Source organism: Mauremys reevesii, linkage group 5 (genome assembly GCF_016161935.1).
Source record: "Mauremys reevesii isolate NIE-2019 linkage group 5, ASM1616193v1, whole genome shotgun sequence".
Taxonomy (NCBI): Eukaryota; Metazoa; Chordata; order Testudines; family Geoemydidae; genus Mauremys; species Mauremys reevesii.
Genome location: NC_052627.1, coordinates 106,651,779 through 106,679,125, shown reverse-complemented (window position 1 = coordinate 106,679,125; position 27,347 = coordinate 106,651,779). Strand labels below are relative to the sequence as shown.

At 42.1% G+C, this 27,347-nt stretch overlaps 1 protein-coding gene across 10 annotated transcripts in view; it reads right to left on the bottom strand.

The window, feature by feature from the left end:
• The window catches only part of KCNIP4 (potassium voltage-gated channel interacting protein 4), an 819,764-nt gene that overhangs the window by 179,752 nt on the left and 612,665 nt on the right, over positions 1–27,347 (bottom strand). For 3 of the 10 annotated variants that reach the window (XM_039540955.1, XM_039540964.1, XM_039540952.1), the window contains exon 1: positions 6,787–7,199. The exons of the other annotated variants lie outside the window; for them this stretch is intronic. In XM_039540955.1, the coding sequence (XP_039396889.1) occupies positions 6,787–6,898 (112 nt within the window). In that variant the 5' untranslated portion in view covers positions 6,899–7,199. Of the gene's footprint in view, positions 1–6,786; positions 7,200–27,347 lie in introns of those variants that run through there. 10 annotated transcript variants of the gene reach the window in all.

The window sequence follows — 27,347 nt, the reverse complement described above, 5'->3', positions numbered from 1 at the left end:
TTTCTAAAAGATATGTTCTAGGAAAAATGTTGGGAAAGATCTATGGCTTGTGTTATACAGAAGGCCAGACTAGATGATCACAAGAGTCCCTTTTGGCATTGCAATCTATGAATTCAACAACAAGAAAAAATTGTATAGTGGTTATCATTTTAAAGTCAGCTTTTTCCAATATCTGGGATATCACTAGCTTTCCCTATTCTTAAGGGAGGATATTTTTATGGTAACTGTGGAAAGAAATGGCAAATATTTATTTTTTAATGGCTTCTTCAGTATTCTTAAATACTGAGCAAGCAATAAAACACTCAAGGAAGAGCATGGCAATGGTGAACTTGTCCATATAATACAGGGTCAAACTGAGAGCAGAACCCATGTATGTATGCATGCAACAGAAAAAGAGCTCCTTTTCCAACTTGTACCTGCAGAAGGGCAAAGTATAATTAACAAGTCAAGTTACAGGAGTGTTTAAAAGGGTTGTGTTTTTCAGAGAAATTAATGCCCAAGGTTTTACAAATATGTACATGAATAACTTTATCTGCATGACAGACCCACTGAAATCAGTATGACTACTCACATGCAAAAAAGGTTTACAGGATTAGGGTCTAGGCTTTGAGGTGTTTAAAAAGGGAATACAGATTGCTTGTGAACTGGTATCTGCATTTGCAACATCTGTCTATGTGCTAAACACATTGTTCAGAAAGAAGAGAATGCTCTGTTCCACTATCACATTATTAAAAAAAATAGGAATGATAGGCAGATTGGTCATATCAGCCATGCAATGAAGAAAGTAGTGCATAGATCCAAGTCTAATGAAGGCTTAATGCAATGGTTAAATAGAGGGCATCTATGGCTGCAGGAAGTACAATGGAAAATGAAGGTTAGGTTAGAGAGACGACAAAACTATTAGTATATGATCTACTTCACAGCAGCTTTTTGTAACAACCTAAAATAAGGCCACACACATTTTCTCTGCAGCAGCAGAAATACTGCAGGTAAAAATTAAAAACCCTCTGAAGGTGATAATGGTAGTAGGTATAGTCCATGATACACCAACCATGAAAGATATGCAGAATCATAAATAAATTTTACTATTATCAGCTTTTGTTTTTGTATAGGTCACTACACCTGAACACACACACACCACAAGATACAATACTTTGGTATTATAACATACTTGTTATATGAATTTTTGAAGCGTGGTTAGAAGAACAGCTGACAGTATGTTATCCCCAATGCCAATTTATTTCTGGGTGAAATTTAAAGTGGTGTATATGTTTGTTTATCTGTAAAGCTCAAAGCAGGTCCTGGCTACAGGAGATACATCTTTCCCCCTGTTGAGATCAGCTGAAATTCTTGAGCTGGTAATCTCCTGGTTTTTGTGAAAGTTTAAATGGAACTCCATTTATCTTAGGTACTTATATGTGAGGTACTCAGGTAATAGTGCTTATATAAGGTGTTTATCCTTACAACACCTCTCTGAAGTGGAGAAATATTATCATTCCCATTGTACATATGAATGATTGAGACAAACAAAGACTTGCACAAGGTCACACCGGAAGGGAATCAAACCCAGGTCTCCCACCCCAAATACTGGACCATTTTGGTCATTCTTCCTCCTGCTAAATGGAGTTATTCCTAACTTATACTTGTGAAACTGAGGGCTTGTCTACACTTATCAGAGGATCGACACTGCGGCAATCAATGCATTGGTGATCCACTTAGCGGGTCTAGTGAAGACCCGCTAAATGGACCGCTGATCAGTCTCCTGTGAACTCCTGTACTCCCCCTGATCAAGAAGAGTAAAGGGAGTCGATGGGAGAGCATCTCCTGTCAATCTTACGTAGTGTGGATCCTGCGGTAAGTAGATCTAAGCTACATTGATTTGAGTTATGCTATTCACATAACTCAAATTGTGTAGCTTAGATCGACTTTTCACTTTAGTGTAGACAAGGCCTGAGAGGAGAATAAGGCCCACTATATCTAGGGCCATGCAAATCTTTGGATATCCGCTTCATATCCATGAATGAGTTTTGTAGATAGTGGATTGGATGCCAATACAACCACAGAGGGATTTAGTCACTGGCAGCGCCTGGCCTGCCGTGTCCGGCCTGGTGGGCACATGCACTTTGGGCTGGCAGCCAGTGGCTGGGACTGGGCAGCAGGCCAGAGTGAGGTCTTGCACGGGTTGGTCGGGGATCGGGTTCTGTTCAACATCTTCATTAATGATTTTTTCCACAGTTTGCACTCGGCCAGATTGTGACCATTCTTCAGAGGTACACCTTGCTACTGTGAGCTTTGTCCCCTCAACAATCGATTACTTAACATGGAGCTACACACTCAGAGCATCCTGAAACTGAAGCTGGTGCAGAATGCAGAAGCGCACTTGGCATGTGGAGTATTTTACCTGCAGCGCTTGACACCAATACTCTGGGATCTATACTGGCTGGATGTGGGTTTCCAGGTGGGACTTAAGATGCTTGTTTTGACTTAGGAAGTTCTCAATGGCTTGAGACCTGCCTTCTTGAAAGACTATTCTCTCCCAGTTCCAAGCTTCCACAATTGGAAGGCACTAGCTGGACAGTGTGTCATAATCTGAGAGATTTTCAAGAACCTGTTTAAGGGCTTTTTTCTGCAATAATAGATAGAGGGAAAGGCAGTGGAGAGGAATAGCTCCTAATTGATTGCAGAACTGGTAGACTTGATGTACACAGTGAGAAAACATTCAAAACCACACTCTATACTTCAAAAAAAAGACAGTTACCTTTTCATAACTGTTGTTCATGTCCATTCTATTCTAGGTGTGTGTGCTCGCCACATGCACGTGCACTTTCCCTTAGTAGTATCTGTAGGGGACTGGCTCCGGTGCCCTCTGGAGTGACGCACATATGCACCGGTATAAGGGGTACGACTGGCTCCCCCATCCCTCAGTTCCTTACTGCTGGAAACTCCGACAGTGGAGGAGGAGGGTAGGTCATGGAAGGGACATGAGCAACACATCTAGAAGAACAACAGTTATGAAAAGGTAACTGTCTTTTCTTCTTTCAGTACTTTTCTTCTTTCAGTACTTGCTCCATTCCATGTCCATTCCATGTGACTCACAAGCACTACCACTGTAGGTGAGTAGGAGTTTATGGACATATTGATTACAACACAGGTGTGATGACTCAATCATAGAATATCAGGGTTGGAAGGGACCTCAGGAGGTCATCTAGTCCAACCCCCTGCTCAAAGCAGGACCAATCCCCAGACAGATTTTTTACCCCAGTTCCCTGAATGGCCCCCTCAAGGGCTGAACTCACAACCCTGGGTTTAGCAGGCCAATGATCAAACCACTGAGCTATCCCTCCACCCCCCATCATTTCTGGCCTACTGAGTGACAGTGTAATGCATTGTGAACGTGGGTACCGAAGACCATGTCACGGTTCTACATATATCATGGATACCAGGGACATGCGCCAGGAAGGCAGATGAAGACACCTGCGCCCTAGTCGAATGGGCCTTCACTATTGGTAGAAGCACAACCTGCACCAACTCATAACAAGTACAGATGCGGGCGGTGATCCAATTTGAAATTCTTTGAGAGGACATCTGAAGGGTTCATCCTGTCAGCTATCGCGATAAAGAGCTGGGTCAATCTGCAGAAGGGCTTGATGTGCTCCAGGTAGAACCCCAGAGCGTGTCTGACATCCAGATTGTGCAGCCACCTCTCCTCATTGGTGGAGCAAGGCTTTGGACAGAACACAGAGAGGGAAATATCCTGTTGACATGGAAGTGTGACACCACCTTATGCAGAAAAGCCGGATGGGGCCGCAGCTGGACCTTGTCATTGTAGAATACCGTGAATGCGGGCTCCAAAGTGAGCAAGCAGTTGCCAGGGGATATTGTGAAAGGCAAAAGTATAACTGGGTTAAAAAAATAGATAAGTTCATGGAGTTCACTGTACAACAGTGGCTATTAGCAAAGATGGTCAGGGTACAATCCCAAGGTCTGGCTGTCTCTAAGCCTGTGACAGCCAGAAGGTGGGACTGGATAACAGGGGATGGATCACTCGATAATTGCCCTGTTCTGTTTATTCCTTCTGAAGCATCTGGAATTGGCCACAGGTCAGAAGACAGGATACTGGCCTAGATGAATCATTGGTCTGACCCATATGGTCAGTCTCATGTTTCTTCTTAGTGGAGTAGTTTTAGGGGTATACCGTGGCTTTGTTTTTGTTGTACAGTTACTTTAAATAATGTTCAATGTGCTTGGAATAGTAGAGGAGGGCCTTTTTATCTTATTATAAATGATAGTAATTAAATAATCAATAAAGTGCTACAGTTTCACAGTGTGGATAGATTAAGAAGCAGTGAGGCAGGTAAAGGGACAGCAAAGCCCTTTTCAGCAACATGCAGACAGGGGAAAGGAGAGCAAGCTTGGGGAATTGGCAAGAGTATGACTGACTGATCCAGGAACTGTGCAAATTCACTGATCTCAAACAGAAAGGAAGGATAATTTTGTGGGTAAACCACTGGGCTGAGACTCAGGAAATCTGATTTCTGTTCCCACCCTGCCACAGACTTCCTGAGTGAGCATAGCCATGTCTCTCTGGGGCAGATCATCAGCTGGTGTAAACTGTCATGCATCACTGCCATAATTTCATTGAGTTCAGTGGAGTTATGACAATTTACACCCGCTAAAGTTCTACCCTTTCACCCGTGTTTCAGGTTTCACAACTGTAAAATAGGGAAGCATTTTTATCCCTATCTTCCAGTGGTGTTGTCAAGACAAATTCATTAATGTAGGTGGGATGCTTATATCTTACATTGATGAATACCACCAGAAAGCCTATAAATATAATCAAACACAGGGCTGCTGCACTGGCCGGCTTGTGCAGGTGCCTCGTGCAGGATCTGGGGAGTAATCCTCTATCTTCCATTTTGAGCTAAATACACAATCCTTCTTTTGTGCAATGGATCAGTATTTGGCTATTAGGACCTGATCCTTGTCCCACTGAAGTCAGTGACAAAGCTGCAGTGAATGCTGTAAGTTATGAATGTCGTGCAAAGCACTCCTTATTAATTTCTTACATGGGCAAAATTCCTATTAACTTTAGGGGGAGTTTTGTCAGAGTAAGTGATAAGTGAAAGAGCATGAAACAGGCCGCACTGGGGTAAGAAATCCTGCTAACTACTGCTGCTAGTCAAACTAGTAATATTATAATGTTTTTGTTGTGTTTTATAATATTTTTTCTCCTGTACAGATCTGTCAGTTACATGTTACTGGGTGATTTTAAATACGATTATTATATTATGCGAGGAAACATCATGATACTATTGGCTGGAATTAATTACATAATTCTAGTCCTAACCCTGAATAGTTATGCTTCCTATTGTATATCACAGTGCACTTTTTATTTCTTACAAGGTTGGTTTGTTACTAGCAGATTTTTTTAGGGGCATGATTTACTGCATTTGCTGTAACATATAGAACACTTTCTCAGACTTAATCACAATATGATTTTGTGAAGAATTTAGAAAAGGGACAAATTCATAATTGCTAAACAGATGAATTCTGTATTTTATCCTTTTTCTATAAATACTTTATTGCCATCAATTATAAAGCTGGAGTTGTCATGCAATGAAGCAAGATGAAAGTTTAAAAACACTGAATGTTTATGTGCAAATCTACACAGCCAGAGTTTAAAAGAAAAAAATGTGAGTATTATGAGGGACAGATTAACCTGTAGTTTAGAACTTTGAAAAAGAATTTCACACTTCCATAACAAAAAGTATTTAGTAGAAAGTTTTGCTGTTGCCAGATGTTGTAAATTCTCACATGCGGTTTTAAGGATGAATTATTTAAATAGTTCAGTAACTGTAAAAATGCTAAGTTAAATATTTCACATTTCATCAGTACGTCGAACAGTTTTATGAGGTGATTTTTCAAATCTCCATCAGTCAAAGATCTTTTCCCACTATGAAGAAAAAAATTATGCTTCAGAAAATTAGTGTGTTCTCCTTAGCTATCTGACTATGACCAGAAAGTGCCGAAGTTACAGTGAATATCTGGTATTTACAGAACAAAATCAAGCTTTAGGATATAAATGTTTTTTGTTTACTACAGCATTCAGACATAAATTAGAGTAGATGACAGTATAATTTGATTTTTAGAACTAAATTTAATTAGCAAATGTGAAGTTAACATATTCAGTATCATGAAACAATGCTTAGTATCTGTATCAAGGTCTACACTGTGCCACTGAGTTTTAAACAGAATCAAGTATTGAAATTAATGGGAAGTTCTGTTTATTAACAGATGGCATGTTATGTCCCTATATACATAGAGAACAGACAGTCTAAGCAAATAAACAGGTTATACACACACACACCCCTCCCCCAGAATAATTATTTTTAGAACATATATCAAAGCAGAAGAGCACTCAGTTTTATAAAACAAACTATGACACATCTCGATGTATTAAGTTTTCTACTAGTGAGCAGCTTTCAAAGGTTATTGTAACTCATAGGTACATGTGTTTTCAACCTTTCCAACATACTTCAATGCAGACACACTGTAAAATGTAACACGCTGTATATAATAAACCCTATGTTAGATTCTACTTCTGTTTTAAAATATCAGATAAAGGAAACAAACCAAAACAAGATTTCACAGTCCACAGGTTATTCTCACTTTTTCAAGCATTTTCACGTTACAGGTTTTATATCAGACTAGCAGTCTGTTTTGCATAGACAGCTTTTAAGCAGACTAGATACTACAAACAGCACAAACAGTGATTGACCACTTTACCTTCTGAAAAATCAATCAGTCCCAGCAAATGAAGCAGCTTCAGAGACGCAAATATAATCACAACAATACCCACTGTTTGCAGTCCCTCCGACTCCCACTCTAACGTCAACATTCTTCAAACAAACAAATCATTCCAGTCTTCAAGCCAGTTCGTAATCAGAGGGAAATTAGAGGATTTTACCAATATTTTGTTTTGAAAAAAAGTTGCAATGGTGAAAAGCAACCTGGTGCTGTACTGTGGAAATTAACTGACCACCCTAGTTGAGGCAAAATACTAGCTAAAGCCCTGCATCTCATGCTTCTCTAAGCATTTGATTTCATTAGCAGTGAGTCCTCTTAGAACGGTGAGGTGGACCACTAACCCCTTGATATGACATTGTATCCAGCAAGTAACGTTACTTCAGAGCTGCTGGAAGAACATCTGTTTCAGAACTGGAGACTTTGCTGTGTCAGTTCAAAAAAAAAAGAAACACTCCCAGGAAACTTGCACTAGGGAGCACACTGCTACCAGTACTGTGCATTCTAATGCTCCTAGACTCATGCTTTAGGATTCTACCCAAGAGCCTATTTTTACAGTTTTTGTTTTTTGTGGATTTGGGTTTTTTTTTGGGGGGGGGGGAGGGAAGGGGGGTTAAATCTGACAAATGCCAGTTTACTGAAGACATTTGTTTTCACATGTCAAACTCTGCATATCAGAAAAATACTGTCTTTTGCATCTTACTGCATGATATTTACAAATGCTGTGTCTCTTCTTCCTGAGCACCACCAGAGCCTAGTTAGAATCTCTAATGAAAATGACAATGAAATTAAAGGATAACATTTTTAACATGATGATCTCGTGTCCCTGTTTAACAAAATGTAAAGTTGTAAAAGGGCCACGCCTTCCCAACCCCCAATTTTTGCAACATAGGTACAGTATGTCTTTTAGACATCAGAAGTGCTTCTTTTTTGACTAAGGGCTTGAGCCTGCACATTCATAGTTTTTAATTGAATTTAATGATGCTCAACTACCACGAGGAACACAGCAACTGCCAGAATTAAGCCCAAACTACACATCAAGAAAAAGGCTCTTCTTTACCATTGCTGATATATCAGTAGGCTTTTATAAAATTAATCTATTCTCTGTGTTCAAATGAATAGAAATAAGGTATATAATGTACAGTGCTTACTGTAAGAATTATTTATGAAGAACGAGCCTTCACGTTTAACTATAGAATCCAGTGTATTCAGCGATATTCAGGTAAATAAAATAACCATTCTTTCCATTCCCCCCCCCAACTTAGATATAGGATATCTGCAGAAGCAGCACAATAAAATAGTGGATCATAAATAAACTAAATTCACTAATATTTTGTGTGCATCTTCTTGCTTATTCTAATCTTCCTGGTATTTATCCCCTTTAGTTCTCATTGTCCATAAATGACCCATTTGATCCATCTCCATATTCATTTTCTATTCGCTCTCATTTCTGTGCACTGGTTTTATTCACAAGCTCTTTTTTCTTTGAAGAGTAGCATCTCATTCCCTCTCTCTCATTTTTCTATTCACCCCCCTTTGCTTTCTCCCATTTCACACAGTTTCCCTTTCTTTTGTCTCCATCACCTTTTTCACCTTATTTTCATCTCTCTGGCTCCTTTGCTCTCTCTTCTATCCCACTGTCTCTTTGGGCTTCTCCCCCTCTTCTTCTCTCTTTCAAATAATGTTAACATTTAGTTATGGTCAGATTTTCAAAACTGCTCAGCAACTAACATACTGAGAGTCCCAATGAAAGTTGAGCTTGTTTGAAAATATGACCCATAGTGTTCTAAAGACATTGACAAACTAATCCTAACATTCTGCAGCCCAAGAGATAAACATTATTTTCCACACTAACTAGTGTTAGACACACTATTAGAATAAAAGATTCTCCCACTCTAAGTTCTGGCTTAGTCTCCTAGATCAGGCCCTAAATGGGACCAGAAGCCCCACCAGTTGCTCAGCAGATGTGCCAGAAGAGGAAGTGCAGTTACCAGAAGCCCAGGGTTCCCACGTCATCAAACTGATCTGGGTTCCCATGTCATCAAACTGATCTGGAGTCCCTCTAAAAATTTGAGGGACCAAAAGCCATGTATTTCATGGGTCCCACTGATCAGCCCTGGCAGCCATGTGTCAGTGAAAGGAGACTCTAAGAAAACAATCACTAATACCTTGTCACAAAATCATCATGATTCTACAGAATGATAGACAGGAAACAGCAGAATAAAGACAATGGATTTCAAGAAGGCAGACTTCAGCAAACTCAGGGAGTTGGTAGGTAAGATCCCATGAGAAGCAAGTCCAAGGGGAAAAAAGCAGTTCAAGGGAGTTGGCAGTTTTTCAAAGAGACATTATTAAGGACACATCCCACTGCATAGGAAATATAGGAAGTATGGCAAGAAACCACCCCGACTTAACCAAAAGATCTTTAAATATCTGAAACTCTGAAAGAGTCCTACAAAAAGTGGAAAGTAGGTCAAATTAGGATGAATATAAACACACACCACAAACATTCAGGGACAAAATTAGAAAGGCCTAGGCTCAAAATGAACTTCATCTACTAGAGACAAAAAGGGTAACAACAAACATTCTACAAATACATTAGAAACAAGAGGAAGACCAAGCATAGGTTAGGCTCATTACTCAGTGAGGGGGGAAGACAACAACAGAAAATGTGGAAATGGTTGTTTCAGTTTTCACCAAAAAGGTTAGTTCCGATCAGACATCTAACATAGTGAATGCCAGTGAAAATGAGGTAGGATCTGAGGCTAAAATAGAGATAAAACAAATTAAGAATTAGACAAATCAGAGGTCTTCAAGTTGGCAGGGCCTGATGAAATACATCCTAGAATACTCAAGATGCTGACTGAGGACATATCTGAGCCATTAGCGATTATCTTCAAAAACTCATCGAAGACAGGAGAGATTCCAGAGGACTGGAAGAGAGCAAACGTAAGTGTCAATCTATAAAATGGGGAATAAGGACAATCTAGGCAATTACAGACAAGCCATCTTATTAACTTCAGTATCCAGAAAAATAATAGAGCAAATAATCAAGCAATCGATTTGCAAACACCTAGAAGATAATAAGGTAATAAGTAACAGTCAGCATGGATTTGACAAGAACAAATTGCATCAAGCCAATCTAACAGCTTTCTTTGACAGGATAACAAACCTTGTGGATAGAGGAGAAGCGGTAGATGTGGTCTATTTTGACTTTAGTAGGCTTTTGATGCTATCTCGCATGACCTTCTCAGAAACAAACTAGGGAAATACAACCTAGATGGAGTTCTATAAAGTGGGTGCACAACTGGTTGGAAAACCATTCCCAGAAAGTAATCATCAATGGTTCAAACTTAAACTGGAAGGGAATATTGAGTGAGGTCTTGCACAGGTCAGTCCTGGATCGGGTTCTGTTCAATATCTTCATTAATGCTTTAGATAATGGCATAGAAAGTATGCCTATAAAACTTGTGGATGACCAAAGCCTGAACCCCACTGCCCTGCGGTGGGGGCAAAGTCGGTGTCTCACCCCTCTGGGAAGGGAGGCCAAAGCTGAAGCTGAAGGGCTTCAGCCCCTAGTCAGGGGGCCTGCAACCTGAGCCTGGACGCTCAGGGCTGAAGACCTCGGGCTTTGGCTTCAGCCCTGAGGAGTGAGGCTCAGGCTTCAGACCTCAGCCCCAGCAAGTCTAAGCCAGCGCTGGCGACCCCATTCAAAGAGGGTCATGACCCACTTTGGGGTCCCAATCCACAGTTTGAGAACCACGGATGTAGACAAACTGGAGAATGTCCAGAGGAGAGCAATACAAATGATTAAATGTCTAGAAAACATGACCTATGAGGGAAGATTGAAAAAATTGGATGTGTTTAGTCTGGAGAAGAGAAGACTAGGGCGGGAAGGACATGATAGCAATTTTCAAAAGGTTGTTACAAGGAGGATGGTGAATAATTGTCCTTGTTAACCTCTGAGGATAGGACAAGAAGTAATGGGCTTAAATTGCAGTAACTGAGGGTTAAGTTGGACATTAGGAAAAACTTCCTAACTGTCAGGGTAATTAAGCACTGGAATAAATTGCCCAGGGAAATTGCAGAATCTCAATCATTGGAGGTTTTTAAGAACAGGTTAGACAAACACCTGTCAGGAATGGTCTAGTTATTGCTGGACAAGATGACCTGTGAGGTCCCTTCCAGTCCTACACTGATTTTTAGAACTGAATCATAGAAGTTTACATTCCCAAGGCAATCTCCATGGTAAAAAGGGCTAGACACATACTTTTTTGGTTATTTTTAAAGAAAGTTACACTTAGCATTGATATTCTCAAAGTCAGGGGGCACATAGCCATGGACTTGGTGAGCCCCAAAGTCTCTGCTCTGCAAATTAATGCAATATGGACATGACACAAAAGTGCATGCAGGTGAAAAGAACGCAGCATTATATTTAATGCACCATGCACCACTTTCAACAGTGGCATTAAAATATGCTGAATTCCTCCTGTAAACAATTCATTAAAAACAAATAAGAAGTGAAAATTTCCTGCTTCATAGCATTTGAAAGTAAAGTAGAATTTGGGCAAGGTTATCAATCAAGTACATCCACTGTTTGTATTTTGGGCACTCTTAGAATCCACAACCGAGTGTGATTTCTCTCTCTTATTTTACATCCTAAGAACCACTAAAGAAACATTACTATATGTCTTTATGGGAGTGTCTGTGCAAGCACTCTAAGACTTTTAAAATTTTGCTTATTTTCAAGAAAAGCAGACTTGTGGGCACCACCACAAAAACACTCAGTAAAATATCCAGTTAAAAAAAACCAGACATTTCTCTGCTAACACTTCTCTGCTGCCACTTCCAGAAGCTCTCATTGGCTGGGAATAGTCAACCACGGCCACTGGGAGCTGTGGGGGGGCCATGCCTGCGGATGGTCAACGTCAGCAAAATGTCTTGCAGTCCACAATCAGATTTACCCTGGTGGGCCGCATGAAGCCTGTGGGCCGCAGGTTGCCCACCACTAATCTAGTCTGACCTTCTGCCTAACACCTTAATAGAATTTCCCCCAAGTAATTCCTGTTTGAACTGGAGCACATCATTTAAAAAAACCTCCCCTCATGATTTAAAAAAATGTCAGTGATGGGGAATCCACCACAACATGTGGTTAAATTGTTCCAATAGTTAATTATTCTCTCCGTTAAACTTTATGCTTTATTTCCAGTCTGAATAGGACTAGCTTCAACCACTGGATTGTGTTATATACCTTTCTTTGCTAGATTGACTATAGGTACTTAAAAACTGTGATCAAGTTACTTCTTAACCTTCTCTTTGAAAAGCTAAATAGATTAAGCTCCTTGAGTATCACTGAAAGCCATGTCTTCTAATCCTTTAATCATTCTCATGGCTCTTCGCTGAATCCTCTCTCTGATTTATCAGCATCCTTCTTGAATTGTGGGCATCAGAACTGAGCATAGTATTCCAGCAGTGGTCGCACCAGTGCTGAACACAGAGGTAAAATAAGCACTTTACTCCTACATGAGAGTCTCCTGCTTATAAATTCAAGGATCGCTGTTTAAGCAATTAAAATTACTACTAAGCACTGCATATGCTGGTACCTAATACCAGCCTCATCTGGGTTTCACAAACTGGTGTGGGAGTCTTTAAAAGTCTACTCCGCCTGGAGAAACTCCTTTTAATATCCTTCCAGATTACTCTTAAAATAACTCATGTACATTAAAAAAAGCACAGGGCTAAATTGTTCTTTCCCCTCACAGGTGTGCAAGGAGGGAGGGTAGGAAGGCTGTATGTAATTGCCAAGCCCCAGGGCTCTGTGAACCTAGCATTACTAGCAGAGCCAGAAACCCCCAAGAGGAGGTGATTGAGGTCTTGGCCCTGCCCAACCCTCCTCCTTCCCTGTAGGCCAGAGCAGTTGGTTGGTCACACAGGAAACACAAGCTTTTCCCTCTTAATAGTACCATGGAGGCACCTAAGTGCCACAATACTAGATGCCTCAGCATCTCTCCTGAGGCACGGTGCCTCCTGGAGCTCCCATGTAGTGCTATGGATCTGTATTTTCCTCAGTAGAGACAGTGTCTGTTGGACCAATCCAACCCCCAAACTCCTACATGCAATTTTTTCCACAGGAAAAAAAAAGATTATTCTTTTTAAATGTCCTACTTATTCCTATACATATTAGAAGTAACATCATTTATGTCATGTGTAAAAAGGGTGTATTAAATATTAGACTGGACTGTGTAGAGTGCAAGCACTTAAATCTTTGTTGTGTGGACGCATGTATGATACCTATTGCAATGGAGCCCATACCCTTATCCGGTCTTCTAGGGTATGTTTACATGAAAAAAAAAAAACCTGGCAGCAAGTCTCTGAGCTTGTGGTATGGGGCTAAAGTCCCCTTTCTGGTTTCAGAGACCGGGCTCCAGTTCGAGCATCATCATCTACACTACTGATTTTAGCTCCATAGTATGAGCCCAAGACAGACTCTGAGACTCACTGCTGTGGATTTTGGTTTGATATGGGTTTTTTCCTTGCTTTGTAGAGGTGTCTCTAGTTTGTACTGCAGTAACATCAACAAATGTCAACACATTAATCAGGGTATTTTGCTCCCCAAGTGCATTGTCTGTACAGTTTGGAAGTAGAAAACTAATACTGAAAATGGTTTCAATAATTTCATACAACTGAAGTGGAGCAAGAAGACAGGAATTGCCATATTGGATCACAATAGTTCTCCAGGTAGTCTAACATCCCATCTGTAACTGGTACCAAATGCTCCAGAGGAAGGTATAAGGAACCCTGAAGCAGACAATTACCGAATAAACATCTGATAGGAAGTAACTTCTCCTGAGCCCAATCAGTTAGTGGATGATTTATTCCCTGAAGGTTTATAAGATCTTTGAAAATTGTATCTGATGCAACTGTGGACATTCTCATTACCCATATAAACATCTACATCTGTTTTTTAATCCTACTAAACTCGACTTCAATTTCAGCTTGCAGTAGTGAGTTACACACTAATTATATAATGTGTACATACATTTTCTTCAATCAGTTTTAAAATTTATTATTAGTTATTATAATTACCACCACCACAGCACTCAGGAACCGTAGGTAGACCAGGATCCCATTATGCTAGGCAGTGCTAGGCAACATAGGACAAAACAAAAGATGGTGTTTCCCCCAAAAACCTTATAATCCAAGTTATACAATTTTCGGCCTTTTAGTTACCCCTTGTTCTTGTGTAATAACTTATGAGAAAGGGTAAATAGGAATGCTCAACTGTTTTTCTCTATATCATTAAATATATCATATCTCTCTATCATATCTGCTTTTATCAATCTCTTTTCTAAACTGAACAGTTACAGTCTTTTCAATCTTTCCTAAAATATAAGTTTGCCTGTAATCATTTTCATTGTTCTTCGCTGGATACCTCCTATTTTTGCTATATCTTTTTTGAGATGGGGTGACCAAAACTGAATACATTTTTCAAGGTGAGAGCATCTATCAATTTACAGAAAGGCATTATAATTTTTCCTAAGTGATGGCATCTGCTTAGTGTTATAACTAATTTAAGGAAGAGACATAATTGACTAGTAAGGAACAGTACTTCATTAGAAACTGGCTATTTGATTTTTTTTCCCCAAACGTAGTTAAAAAAGGAAATTGCTGATGAGTTAGAAAGAGAGACAAAGTTTGGAGGGATTTAATTAGCTGCCCTTCTTTCTGCACTCCACTTTTCCACAGGGAAATGTCAGTCAGCCAGAAAAGAGTGAAGTTTTTAAGTAAATACAGAAAAAACCTAAGTATAATGCATACTGAACTGAACGGCTTCTTGTATTTGTTTTGAGTGCCAGATCAGAATTTATTACAGAAATTCTGGAGCTGGTAATGACCTTAGCCTTCCTGTTAAATATCTGGTAAAGATTCCATTCATCAGTAATAATCCACAGTTTTATGCACATGGAAAACTGACGAGAGATCTTAGATCTGCAGCAGAAAACTTGTTCAGTAGACAGTATGGCTGAAACCCAGGGAAGTAATTTTCTTAATTTATGCAGGTCCAGACAAGGATTATCCACAGAGGAAATGAATTCATGTTTCTGAATACTACATCCCCTGTGTACTCTGCTACTGATAATCGTATAATATCACACATTCATCCCAAAGTGATTAAAAAAAAAGAGACTGATACATAGGATCCTTTGTTCATCTCAGCAATATGGCAATGATTTTACAGCAGAATACCACGTTAGAAGAATAATTTTTTCAGTCAAAATTGCTGGCAGTCTTTAACTAGGTAAAAAGCGACAAAGAGTCCTGTGGCACCTTATACACTAACAGACGTATTGGAGCATAAGCTTTCGTGGGTGAATACCCACTTCGTCAGATGCATGCGAAAGCTTATGCTCCAATAATTCTGTTAGTCTATAAGGTGCCACAGGATTCTGTCGCTTTTTACAGATCCAGACTAACACGGCTACCCCTCTGATATTTAACTAGGTAGAATTCAATTACCTGAGCTGGAAACAAGAAAACATGGTTTGCTCCAATTTTCAAGTTGTGGTCTTGGGTTGTTTTTTGTTTGTTTGTTTGTTTTAAGTAAATTACATTGAAATATTGCTGTAGCTTTGACTGCCTAAAGATTTTTCTCTGCATTCTGCTTGTTCTGAGTTATTGTACCAGAGTTCTTATTTTTATTCTGTTTCTGATGTGTCTGACACTTACTTGGTCTTAAACATTTACTTTTGACCTTCCTTGAACATACATTAAAATGCCACAGCCACCACCGAACTGAGATGATTTAGAACTCTGACTGTATAATAATCTACTTCAAGTTCATGTAAAAATTCTAATGCATAAAAATATAAAGGGTAATCATTCATCTGGTTTGCAGTCTAGAACTGATCAATACACAGGCTGCCTGATATTGTTGAATGCTCATTGTGACTATGTCTCTGAATACATTTTGTGCATGGTCTCCCTTCAGGTCAGGCAAGAATAGCTTGATGGGGAAGAAACCACGTACTCTGGAGCCATTCACGTGCATTTGGATCCAGTATCTTTGGGGTATCAATTGTAAATGAGAGAGCGCGACATTTAGAAGGGAACTGCCTTCATAGAAAAGCTTCTCAAGGTTTCTGCAAGTTACAGAAACATTTCATTTTTTCTAAAATAAAACCGCTGGATAGTTGCACACTTTACAAAATTCTAGGAAAGGTATGTCCAAATTTCTCATATTCCTCAGCATATATGTATGTACTTTAACTTTCACTTGGCCCAAATCCTGATGTATTAGTCTGCCAATTAAGGCAGATTCAGGTTTTTTTTTTTTTTATTTATTTTTTTTTTTTTAAAACAACCACCCCCAAATGCTCCCTATGGGATAGTTTGAGGTCTTGCAGCCAATTTTTTTTTAAACAAACATAAATGTATAAAAACAATATACAAATTAACTTAGTGGATAAAACACAAAGTGGTTTGCAAATTAAACTGACTCACTCAGGAAGCAATAGTGAAGTTTGCACTTTATAAGGATAATACAAAGTATTAGAAAAAGGCCAGTTCCTTCCTAAAATCATATTAAATTATATTTTGCAGCAGCAGCAGCTAATAATCAAACTGTAGTTTATTTTACTATAAAACCCACTTGGTTGGCAAATTGTACTGCCACTTCTGGCAAAAATACTATGTTTCAACTATATGGCAGTAGGTTATAGCACACAAACCTTATCCTCCCTTTTGAAATCAAATAAAACTGGGTCTTGCAATAGCAAAAGCTGCTGTTGCTAAACTTGCAAGAGTAAAACTTGCCACACAACCTACTCTGGATTGGCTAGAAAATAAAACTGTTCTTTGCCTTTCTGGCAAAGGTATTGCCTTTCAACTACGTGAATGCAGAACAAAAAAATCCAGGCTCAATTTCTCCCTCTGAAGAGGTCTATTTAGAGCACTAAAAAAAACAACATAATCCTCCACCCGATTCTTCTGACTCTCTCCCCCACCGCAAAGTCCATTTAGCTGGTTTGCTTTGCCAACCCCTAGCCCTGATTCACCCACAATATCTGCTTCCTCCATTTCTACTCTTGTGCTGAGGAGAAAGACTGGCAGAAATCAGCTGCGAGCAGCGGCACAGGAGGCAGCAAACAGGGCTGCCAACAGGGGAGTTAGCGTGGGAGTTGCCATTGGAGGAGCAGGTGAGTGTCTTTGCGTCTGTTTGTGTAGTGTTTGTATCTCGCTGTAGAGGCCCAGAGGGGCAGGCTGCTGAAGGGGCAGCTGAGCCAGGATTGGCTGAGCCCTGAGTAGGGGGAGGAGCCAGGCTAGGAGGGGCCTATAAAAGCGGCCGCCCAGCCAGGCAGCGGCACAGCTGCGAGCAGCGGCACAGGGGAGTTAGCGTGGGAGTTAGGTGGAAGGGGAGGCCCTGCGCCCACCAGGGAAGAACACCAAGCGGAGCCAAGACAGCAGCAGCCATGAGCCCAGCAGCAGAGGACACACCGAGGATGAGAGCATGCAGCAGCTGTGGTATGTACCTGGTCCTAGCGGGGGACCCAGAACAGTACTATATATGCATGAAGTGTCGCCTAATAGAGCTGCTGGAGGAAAAGATCCAGGGCCTAGAGCTGCAGGTGGAAACCCTGATAGAGAATAGAAGGGGGTTTGAGAGGCTGATGGAGCAATGGCAAGCAGTAACTGAGGGGGAACGCCCAGGGGCCCAGGGGGGAGCAGGGGCTGGGGCCAAGGAAGGGGGACCACCAGAGGAGGAAGATGGGCGGTGGAAGCATGTGACCGTGAGAAGCAGGCCAAGGAAAAGGAGAGCCAGTGAGGGGGAAATTGAGCTAAGGAACAGGTTTGAAGGTTTGGAGAATGAGGAAGGGGTACAGCAAGTGGTAGCTGACGGTGAGAGGCCAAAGAAAAAGAGGCGAGCAGCCAGTCCCATAGAAAAAGGGGAGGAGTCGATGGAAGTAGCACCAAGTTTGGGCCCAGGGAGGATACAGGATGGCTTAAGGGGAACCACAAGGGATGATAGGAATGGAAGGAGCTTGCAACCAGGGGGAATGGGGGATAGGTTAGAGGACCGTGCTGTCCCCAGGCGAAGGCAGGTCTACGTGATTGGGGATTCCATACTGCGAAGGTTGGACAGGCCTGTGACCAGGGCCGATCCGGAGAACAGAAGGGTGTGCTGTCTACCGGGTGCTAAAATACGGGATGTGGACCTGAGGTTGAAAAGGATCCTAAGAGGAGCGGGTAAGAACCCTTTGATCATCCTTCATGTGGAACGAATGACACGGCTAGATTCTCGCTAGAGAGGATCAAGGAGACTATGCCAGGTTGGGTAAGACGCTCAAGGAAATTGAGGCTCAGGTGATCTTCAGTGGGATTCTACCTGTCCCTAGGAAGGGCGCCAAAGGGGTGAGAGGATCGTGATGATTAATAGTTGGCTGAGGGAGTGGTGTTACAAGGAGGGCTTTGGGATGTATGGGCACTGGGAGGCTTTTGGGGACAGACAACTGTTCTCAAGGGATGGGCTCCACCTAAGTAGGGAAGGAAGTAGACTTCTAGGAGGGAGGCTGGCTCATCTGATTAAAAGAGCTTTAAACTAGACACTGGGGGGAGACGGTCGGGAGAGGTCCTAGTGCTCTCCACGCCAAATTTTCACATTGGTAGAGAGGACAACAAGATAACAACAGATATAGCCAGAGGGGGGCGGTTACATGTAAGGAAGAGGGGGGGGACAGATTCTAGATCTACAAGTCATACTGGAAGTACTGTGTCCCTACCGAGTTGGGTGAAAAGAGTGAGAGGAGCCCAACAGGAAAAATTAGGATGTTTGTTCACCAATGCGAGAAGCTTAGGTAACAAAATGGAGGAACTGGAGCTCCTGGTCCGGGAATTGAACCCGGATATCATAGGAATAACAGAAACATGGTGGAACGGTAGCCATGACTGGAGTACAGGTATGGAAGGGTATGTGCTGTTTAGGAAAGACCGATGCAAAGGTAAAGGTGGGGGAGTAGCACTGTATATCAATAATGAGGTAAAATGTAATGAGATAACTAGCGCTGCAATGGACAATACAGAGTCTGTTTGGGCAATGGTCACATTGGGGAAGAAAACTACCAGAGCCTCATCCAGGATAGTGATTGGGGTGTGCTATAGACCGCCAGGATCTAGCTTAGAGATGGATAGAGAGCTCTTTAATGTTTTTAAGGAGGTAAACACTAATAGGAACTGCTTGATCATGGGGGACTTTAACTTCCCAGATATAGATTGGGAAACAAATGCTAGTAATAATAATAGGGCTCAGCTTTTCCTAGACGTGATAGCTAATGAATTCCTTCATCAAGTGGTTGCTGAATCGACGAGGGGAGATGCCATTTTAGATTTGATTTTGGTGAGTAACGAGGACCTTGTTGAGGACATTGTTGTAGGGGACAACCTTGGCTCGAGTGATCATGAGCTAATTCGTTTCCAAATAAATGGGAGGATAATCAATAGTGCATCTGAGACTAGGGTGTATGATTTCAAAAGGGCTAATTTTACTAAATTAAGGCGACTAGTTAGGGAAGTGGACTGGGCTAACATATTTAGGGATCTAAGGGCAGATGACGCCTGGGGTTACTTCAAGCTGAAGTTGCAGGAGTTGTCAGAGGCATGTATCCCGAGAAGGGGGAAATGGCTCGTAGGTAGCAGTTTTAGACCGAGCTGGATGACCAAGCGTCTTAGAGGGGTCATTAAGAAAAAGCAGAAAGCGTACCAGGAGTGGAAAATGGGAGGGATCAGCAAGGAAACCTACCTTATTGAGGTCAGAGGGTGCAGGGAAGCTGTGAGAAAGGCAAAGCGACGAGTGGAGATGGACCTAGCGAAGGGGATTAAAACCAATAGCAAATGGTTTTTTAGCCATATAAATAGGAAGAAAACCAAGAAAGAAGAAGTGGGACCGCTTAAAACTTTAAATGGAGTGGAGATTAGGGATAATCTTGGAATGGCACAATATCTGAACGAATATTTTGCCTCGGTCTTTAATGAGGCTAATGAAGGGCTAAGGAATAGTGATAGAGGGACCGATGGGAATGAAGATATGGGGGTAGACATTACGGTATCTGAGGTAGAAGCCAAACTTGAACAGCTTAACGGAAGTAAATCGGGGGGCCCGGATAATCTTCATCCTAGAATATTAAGGGAATTGGCGAGGGATATTGCTAGCCCGTTAGCGATAATCTTTAATAAATCCCTAAATTCGGGGATTGTACCGACTGACTGGAGATTAGCTAATGTAGTTCCTATATTCAAGAAGGGGAAAAAAAGTGACCCGGGGAATTATTGGCCTGTTAGTCTGACATCTGTAGTATGCAAAGTCATGGAAAAAATCTTAAGAGAGAGAATGGTTCCGGAGCATGCGGCCGATGGCAACTGGGATAGATTACAGCATGGATTTACGAAAGGTAGATCGTGCCAAACCAACTTGATCTCCTTCTTTGAGAGAGTAACAGATTTTTTAGACAAGGGAAATGCGGTGGATCTCATATCTGGATTTCAGTAAGGCGTTTGATACGGTACCGCATGAAGAATTACTGGTTAAATTGGAAAAGATGGGGATCGAAATGAAAATCCAGAGGTGGATAAGGAGCTGGTTAAAGGGGAGACTGCAGAGGGTAGTATTGAAGGGGGAACTGTCCGGTTGGAGGGGGGTTACCAGTGGAGTTCCTCAAGGCTCGGTTTTGGGTCCGATTTTATTCAATCTATTTATTGCTGACCTGGGAACCAAGAGTAGGAGTGGGCTGATAAAGTTTGCGGATGACACCAAGTTGGGGGGTATTGTCAATTCGGAAGAGGATCGGGATATTCTCCAGGGAGATTTAGATGACCTTGTAAACTGGAGTATTAGTAACAAGATGAAATTCAATAGTGAGAAGTGTAAGGTTATGCATTTAGGGATGTCTAACAAGAACTTTAGTTATAAGCTGGGGACGCACCAGTTGGAAATAACGGAGGAGGAGAAGGACCTAGGAGTCCTGGTTGATCGCAAGATGACTATGAGTAGGCAATGTGATGTGGCCGTTAAAAGCTAATGCGGTCTTGGGTTGCATTAGGCGAGGTATTTCTAGTAGGGATAAGGAGGTGCTAGTCCCGTTATATAAGGCGTTGGTGAGACCTCATTTGGAGTATTGTGTGCAGTTTTGGTCTCCCATGTTTAAGAAGGATGAATTCAAACTAGAACAGGTACAAAGAAGGGCCACTAGAATGATCCGAGGAATGGAAGGCCTTTCGTATGAAAGGAGACTTGAGGAGCTCGGTTTGTTTTCCTTAACCAAAAGAAGGATAAGAGGAGATATGATTACACTCTTTAAATATATCAGAGGGATAAATACCAGGGAAGGAGAAGAATTATTTCAGCTCAGTGCTAATGTGGACACGAGGACGAACGGATATAAACTGTCAGTCAGGAAATTCAGGCTTGAAATTAGACGAAGGTTTCTAACCATCAGGGGAGTGCAATACTGGAACAGTCTACCGAGGGAAACAGTGGGGGCAAAGGACCTCCATGACTTTAAGATTAAGCTAGATAAGTTTATGGAGGGGATGGTATGATAGGATAACGGGCTTAGTCAATAGGTCAATTATGTGCCTGGTATGATATAACCTTTTCCAGAGGGTTTGGCTGGAGAGTCTTGCCCGCATGCTCGGGGTTCAGCTGACCGCCATATTTGGGGTCGGGAAGGAATTTTCCTCCAGGGAAGATTGGCAATGGCCCTGGAGGTTTTTCGCCTTCCTCCGAAGCATGGGGCAGGGGTCACTTGCTAAGGAGTGGGTGGATCGGCTTATGTGGCCTGCATCTTGCAGGAGGTCAGACTAGATGATCATAATGGTCCCTTCTGATCTTGAATTCTATGATTCTATGATTCTATGGAAATCCTGTGATCAGGCTGACTTCCTCCACTACAAATTATTCTCTCCTCCTTCAGTTCTTTCTTGCTTAAACTACGCTACTTCTCCAACACATTTGAATCCCATGCCCACAATCTCAGCTGCCTTTTTACCACCACTGACGCACTCAAACTTTCCACTCTTTCTGCCTCCATTTCTTTTTCAGACCAGGATCTCACCAAATTCTTCCTACAGAAAATTGACAAAATATTACATAACCTTCCCTCTCCTCTCAGCTTTCCTTCCCTTCTCCCTTACCCCCAACAACTCTTGACTCCTACCCTGTCGCAGACCCTTCAATTGCTGCAGTGACCCCCCCATCCCATCTCCTGATTTCCCTTGCAATCATGCTCATAGCTTCCTTAGTCTTCTCTTCAACCTCTCCCACAGCTTTCCCCCCTCAAAATACAAAAAAATTTCATCCCAGACCCACTCCTATCCTGTTTGCATTTCTTGCACTCGATTGAAACTGCTCTTGCCGAAGTCTTGAATTACCTCTTCCTAGCTAATGTGCAGAAACCCAGTACTCTATTCTCATTTTCCTTGACCTCTCAAGCTGCTTTGCCACTATGGACCATGCTCCTCTTCTTGAAATCTTGACCTCCCTTGGATTCTGTCACTATATCCTCTCCTGGTTCTCCTTATACTTCTCTAATCACTCCTTCAGCATGTCCTCCAGAGGATCGTCCTCTTTTGCCCTCCAATTTTCTGTGGCAGGTTTCCACAGGTCTCTGTCCTTGGTCCCCTTCTCTTCTCCTCTACACCTTATCTCATATGCAAACATAATTTCAACTACTATTTCTATGCTGATGACTCTTAGATCTACTCCTCTGCGACAGAACGGTCTCCTTTTATCCAAACCAAGTTCTTAGCATGTCTCTCTGGCATTCCCTCATGGATGTATAGATGTTAGCTCAAGCTCAAGATGGCTAAACCAGATAGGGTGACCAGATGTCCCGATTTTATAGGGACAGTCCCGATTTTTGGGTCTTTTTCTTATATAGGCTCCTATTATCCCACACCCCCGTCCCGATTTTTCACACTTGCTGTCTGGTCACCCTAAAACTAGAGCTCCCAATGTTCCCTCACAAGCCCTCCCTGTTACTTTCTTTCTTCATCACTGTAGACAATATCACCATCCTGCTGGTCACTAAGGCCATAACCTGTGCATCATCTGCAACCTGAACCCCTCTCTAGGTCCTCAGATCCAGGCTATGTCTAAATCTTGCCAATTTTTTTTTGCATAATATCTCAAAGATGTGGTCTTTTCCATCTATCCACAAAGCTAACACTCATCTAGCATCTCGATTACTACAACATCCTTCTAGCCTTGACAAATGCAGATTTGCCCCACACAGGATGCTGTCATAAATAGAAGTCTCATAGCCCATCACTTTATCCATGTCACTTCTCTCTTTTTATCCCTCCATTGACTCCTCTTATCACCACATGAGCTGTTTGTATTCACATTCAAAGTCCTTGATGGTCAGTCCCCTCTCTACTTATCTCTCATTTGCTACTGAGCTGATGACACTTGCCTCCAGTCAGACCATGTCAGCTTCCCTTGCCCACTGGTTAAATATATGAACAAGTACCTTCATTCCTTTTCCCATGCTGCCCCTCATGCTTGGGAGGAACACCCCATAAACATCTGCAAAGCTACCTCATTATCATCCTCCTAATCCCTCCTCAAACACTCTCCTTTGTCTAGATCCCTACCAAAAAAAAACCTCACAAAACCAACAAAAACCAAACACCCACTGAAATACTCGGTGCTATTTTTGTTAATATCCTTTTGAGTTAGCTGACATTTATCATCAATTACATTCCTTACATATACAGGAGTTCAAGAGAGATCTACAGGAACAAGTTGGCAGAAGAGGTAGAACACAGAAGCAGAATATTTAACTCCACGTTCAACTGCAAAGCAGAATTAGGAATACATTAATAGATTCTCTACCACTCATCTTAATAGCTACCTTTTTGTGGACTGTGCAGGTGTCAAGGACCCCAAATGAGTTCCCAAAGGAAAAAAGACATGTACCTGAGCCCAAATTCTTTTGCTTAGGGAAATACAATCATTACTTTGAATATATTTAACAGTCATATTGATTTGACAACAGAATTGCATTATGCAGTAATAATACATAAGAACGTAATATTCAGAACTGCTCTGTAGCATCTCCTGTATGGGCTAATATTTATTTGATTTATTAACAGCTGCTAAAGCATACATCACTGTATTTCTCACCCTACAGTGACCAAACATCATTTATAATCTTTTTCAGTGAAACAGCATCTTCCAAACCTTCTTTCCTAAGTAGGACATTTTAAGGAATTCTAACTTACATGTTGTATAATCTGAAAACACGCTGCGGAAATGTTTATTTCTTTAGGACAATAATTTTAGATTTAAACCAGATTTCAGCCCTCCTTAATGTAAAAAAAAAAAATTACCTACCTTTTGTAACTGTAGTTCTTTTGAGAGGTGTTGCTCATATCCATTCCATTCTAGGTGTGTGCGGGCCCACGTACACAGTTGTCAGAGACCTTTGCCTTACCGGTATCTGTCGGGTCGGCTGTGGTGCCCCCTTGAGTGCCTTGCTCATGCATCAGTATATTAGATGCCGCTGACCCTATGCCCCCTCAGTTCCTTCTTGCTGGCAACTTCGACAGAGGGGTAGGAGGGGAGGTAATGGAGTGGACATGAGCAACACATCTCGAAGAACAACAGTTACAAAAGGTAGGTAACCCTTTTTTCTTGGGCCGCTTGCTCATGTCGATTTCATTCTAGGTGACCCATAAGCAGTATCCTCAGAAGTGGGCTCGGAGTTCACAGTTTAGCAGCTTGTAGTACAGCCCCATCGAAGCTAGCATCATCCCAGGCCTGCTGGGTAAGTATATAGTGGGACGTGAGCTTATGGACAGAAGATCAGGTGGCTACCCTACAGATATCTTGGATAAGCATTTGAGCCAGAAAAGCTGCGAAAGAGGCCTGCGCCTTGGTCTATTGGGGAGTTACAATCGTCAGGGGTGGCACCTTCGCCTGATCATAGCAGTAGCGAATGTAAACAGTGATCCAAGAAGAAATTCTCTGAGCAGACATTGGGTGACCTTTCATCCTGTCAGTCACCTTGATGAATAACTGTGTTGACTCGTGGAATGTCTTGGTCCTTTCAATGTCGAAGGCTAACACCCTCCTGATGTTTAAGGAATGCAGCCTATGCTCCTCCTCCAACTCATGCAGCTTTGGAAAAAAGACATGTAAGAAAAATGTCCTAGCTCTTATGAAACTGAGGGACTGCTTTGGGCAGGAAAGCTGGGTGTGGCCTCATCTTGCCCTTACATGTCATGGTTTTAGCAATCTGCCGCCTGGTGCAGCACCTGCAGTGCAGGTCAGCCTACTTGTTCTTTAGCCACTGGGGCTGCTTCAGGCAATGAGGGCCCTGAGAGAGAGCAGGGTCCCTTGCTACTCCCCAGAGGCGGATCCCTGGTTGGGCTCGGGGGGGAGGGGAGGGTCCAACCTCCATTGTACCCCCGTGAAGCCCCAAGGTGGGCATGTGGCCTGACATTGGTCCTTTGCCCAAAGCCCCTTTTCCTTCCAGTGCCAGGGAGCTCCTCTTCTTTTGCCGCTCCTTAGTCACCGGTGAGGGGGAACCGTGCCGGGTAGAGCCTGGTGCTGGCAGTGTGCTTTATGCCAAGCACTCAGCATGGGTCCAAGTGGGAGGGCTCCGATGCAGGAAAAAGAGCAGCCTCCACCAGGAGGACCCTCAAGTAGATAGCCCACTCCTTTGGGGCTCTACGTCAAAAGTTTTTACAGATTTGACACTTGTCCTTTCTATGGGATTCCCCCAAACACGTCGAGCATGGTTTGAAGCTGGGAGAGTGGGGCAGGTCCCACTCTGGGATGAAGTTCCAGCCAGGACTCTAACTACCAACTAACCTAACACTTAAGTTAATGGCTACAAAGAGGATAACAAAGACTGCAAAGAACCACTAATGCTTTTGTGATCTGCAAGAGAAGGTGCTCCAACCCTCATGGGCAGTAAGAAGGAACTGAGAGGCTGTAGGGTCGGTGGTGCCTAATATACTGACGCATGAGCGTGACACTCGAGGGGGTATCACAATTGACCCTAAGGATACCACTAAGGCAAAAGTCTCTTGACAACTGTGTATGTGGGCATGCACACACCTAGAATGGAACTGACATGAGCAAGCACTCAAAAAAGAACTTGTAGAGCCAGATCATGCTCTTAGCCTGCAGAGAAGACACTCTGCATTAAGGACTTTCTGTGGATCCATGGATTCATGAGTGGGGTGGGCACCAGGAGATTGTTGTAGGGACCAAATGGAGGCCAGGGAAGTAGCCAGAGGGATGTACATCTTCCACTTCACACACAACATCAAAGGGAACAGAGGCTGTATCCATTTTCATGTAGAGGTTCTTGTGCATTAGTCATCTCAGGGACTTCTTAAAGGGGATCTCAGGGAAAGTCACTGCTTGAAGATTCCCTGGCAATGTAGATGAGGCAGAGGAGAGAGGGTCCAGAGCTAATGCAGAGCTTAGGAACTCCATATGGATCTCAGGAGATTCACAGGTTTGTGGGTGGATGTTGTACTTGCCACCAGTTGTGTGTGAGGACTGTTTGCTGTAAGGACATCCCACTAGGGTGACCAGATGTCCTGATTTTATAAGGACAGTCCCAATTTTTGGGTCTTTTTCTTATAGGCTCCTATTATCCCCCACCCCCATCCCGATTTTTCACACTTGCTGTCTGGTCATCCTAAATCCCACCCTCCAAAAAAATATTTAATAATGAGCTCTTAAATCTAGCAGTGAAAGATGTAACACGATCCAATGGGTGGAAGTTAAAGATAAACAAATTCAAACTGGAAATAAAGTGTCAAATTTTAACAGTGAGAATAATTAACCATTGGAACAATTTAACAAGGGTTGTAGTGGATTCTCCGTCACTGAAAACTTTTAAATCAATATTGGAAACATAGGAATGAATAGTACAGAATTGTTCCTGACAGTCCATTTTCTTGTGCTTTGTCCAGTCAAGTAAAGTAAGCCAAATGATGGGTCTTTTGACACTTCCCATGGGAAATTACTGTAGAGTCTAATAGGCCAAATTCATCAGTATGTTCTCTTCTGATATACTGCCTGGGCTCAAGATACTTCATGGGAGATGTAGCCAGAACAGGCAAGTAAAACTTCCTGACAAGTCTCCAAAAAGGTACCAGATTTGCTTGGAATAGATACTATTTCAATAACCAGCCCCTCTTCCTCTTTCTCACCATATCTCTGAAGAAATTACTACAGCTCTAAGGCTATAGTTTCTGTGGATATAGTGGGCTGCTTATGTGGATGTGCAGCTCATTTTGATGTGCTCCTTTACATGCAAAAGACTCTGCACCCAACACTGGTTTAAGTGTCAGTAAAGGGATTACACAGCTATTTTACCATTTAATCAGGGTCCAGGATTTGGTCCTTTGTGCTTAATTTCAAATTCTCGGACAGTTATTTCCCCCATCTATCTCTTATCCAGACTGTGCATTTTAACTCCTCTAACCTTCTCATAAGTCATTCCCCCAGATTCCTAATCATTTTACTC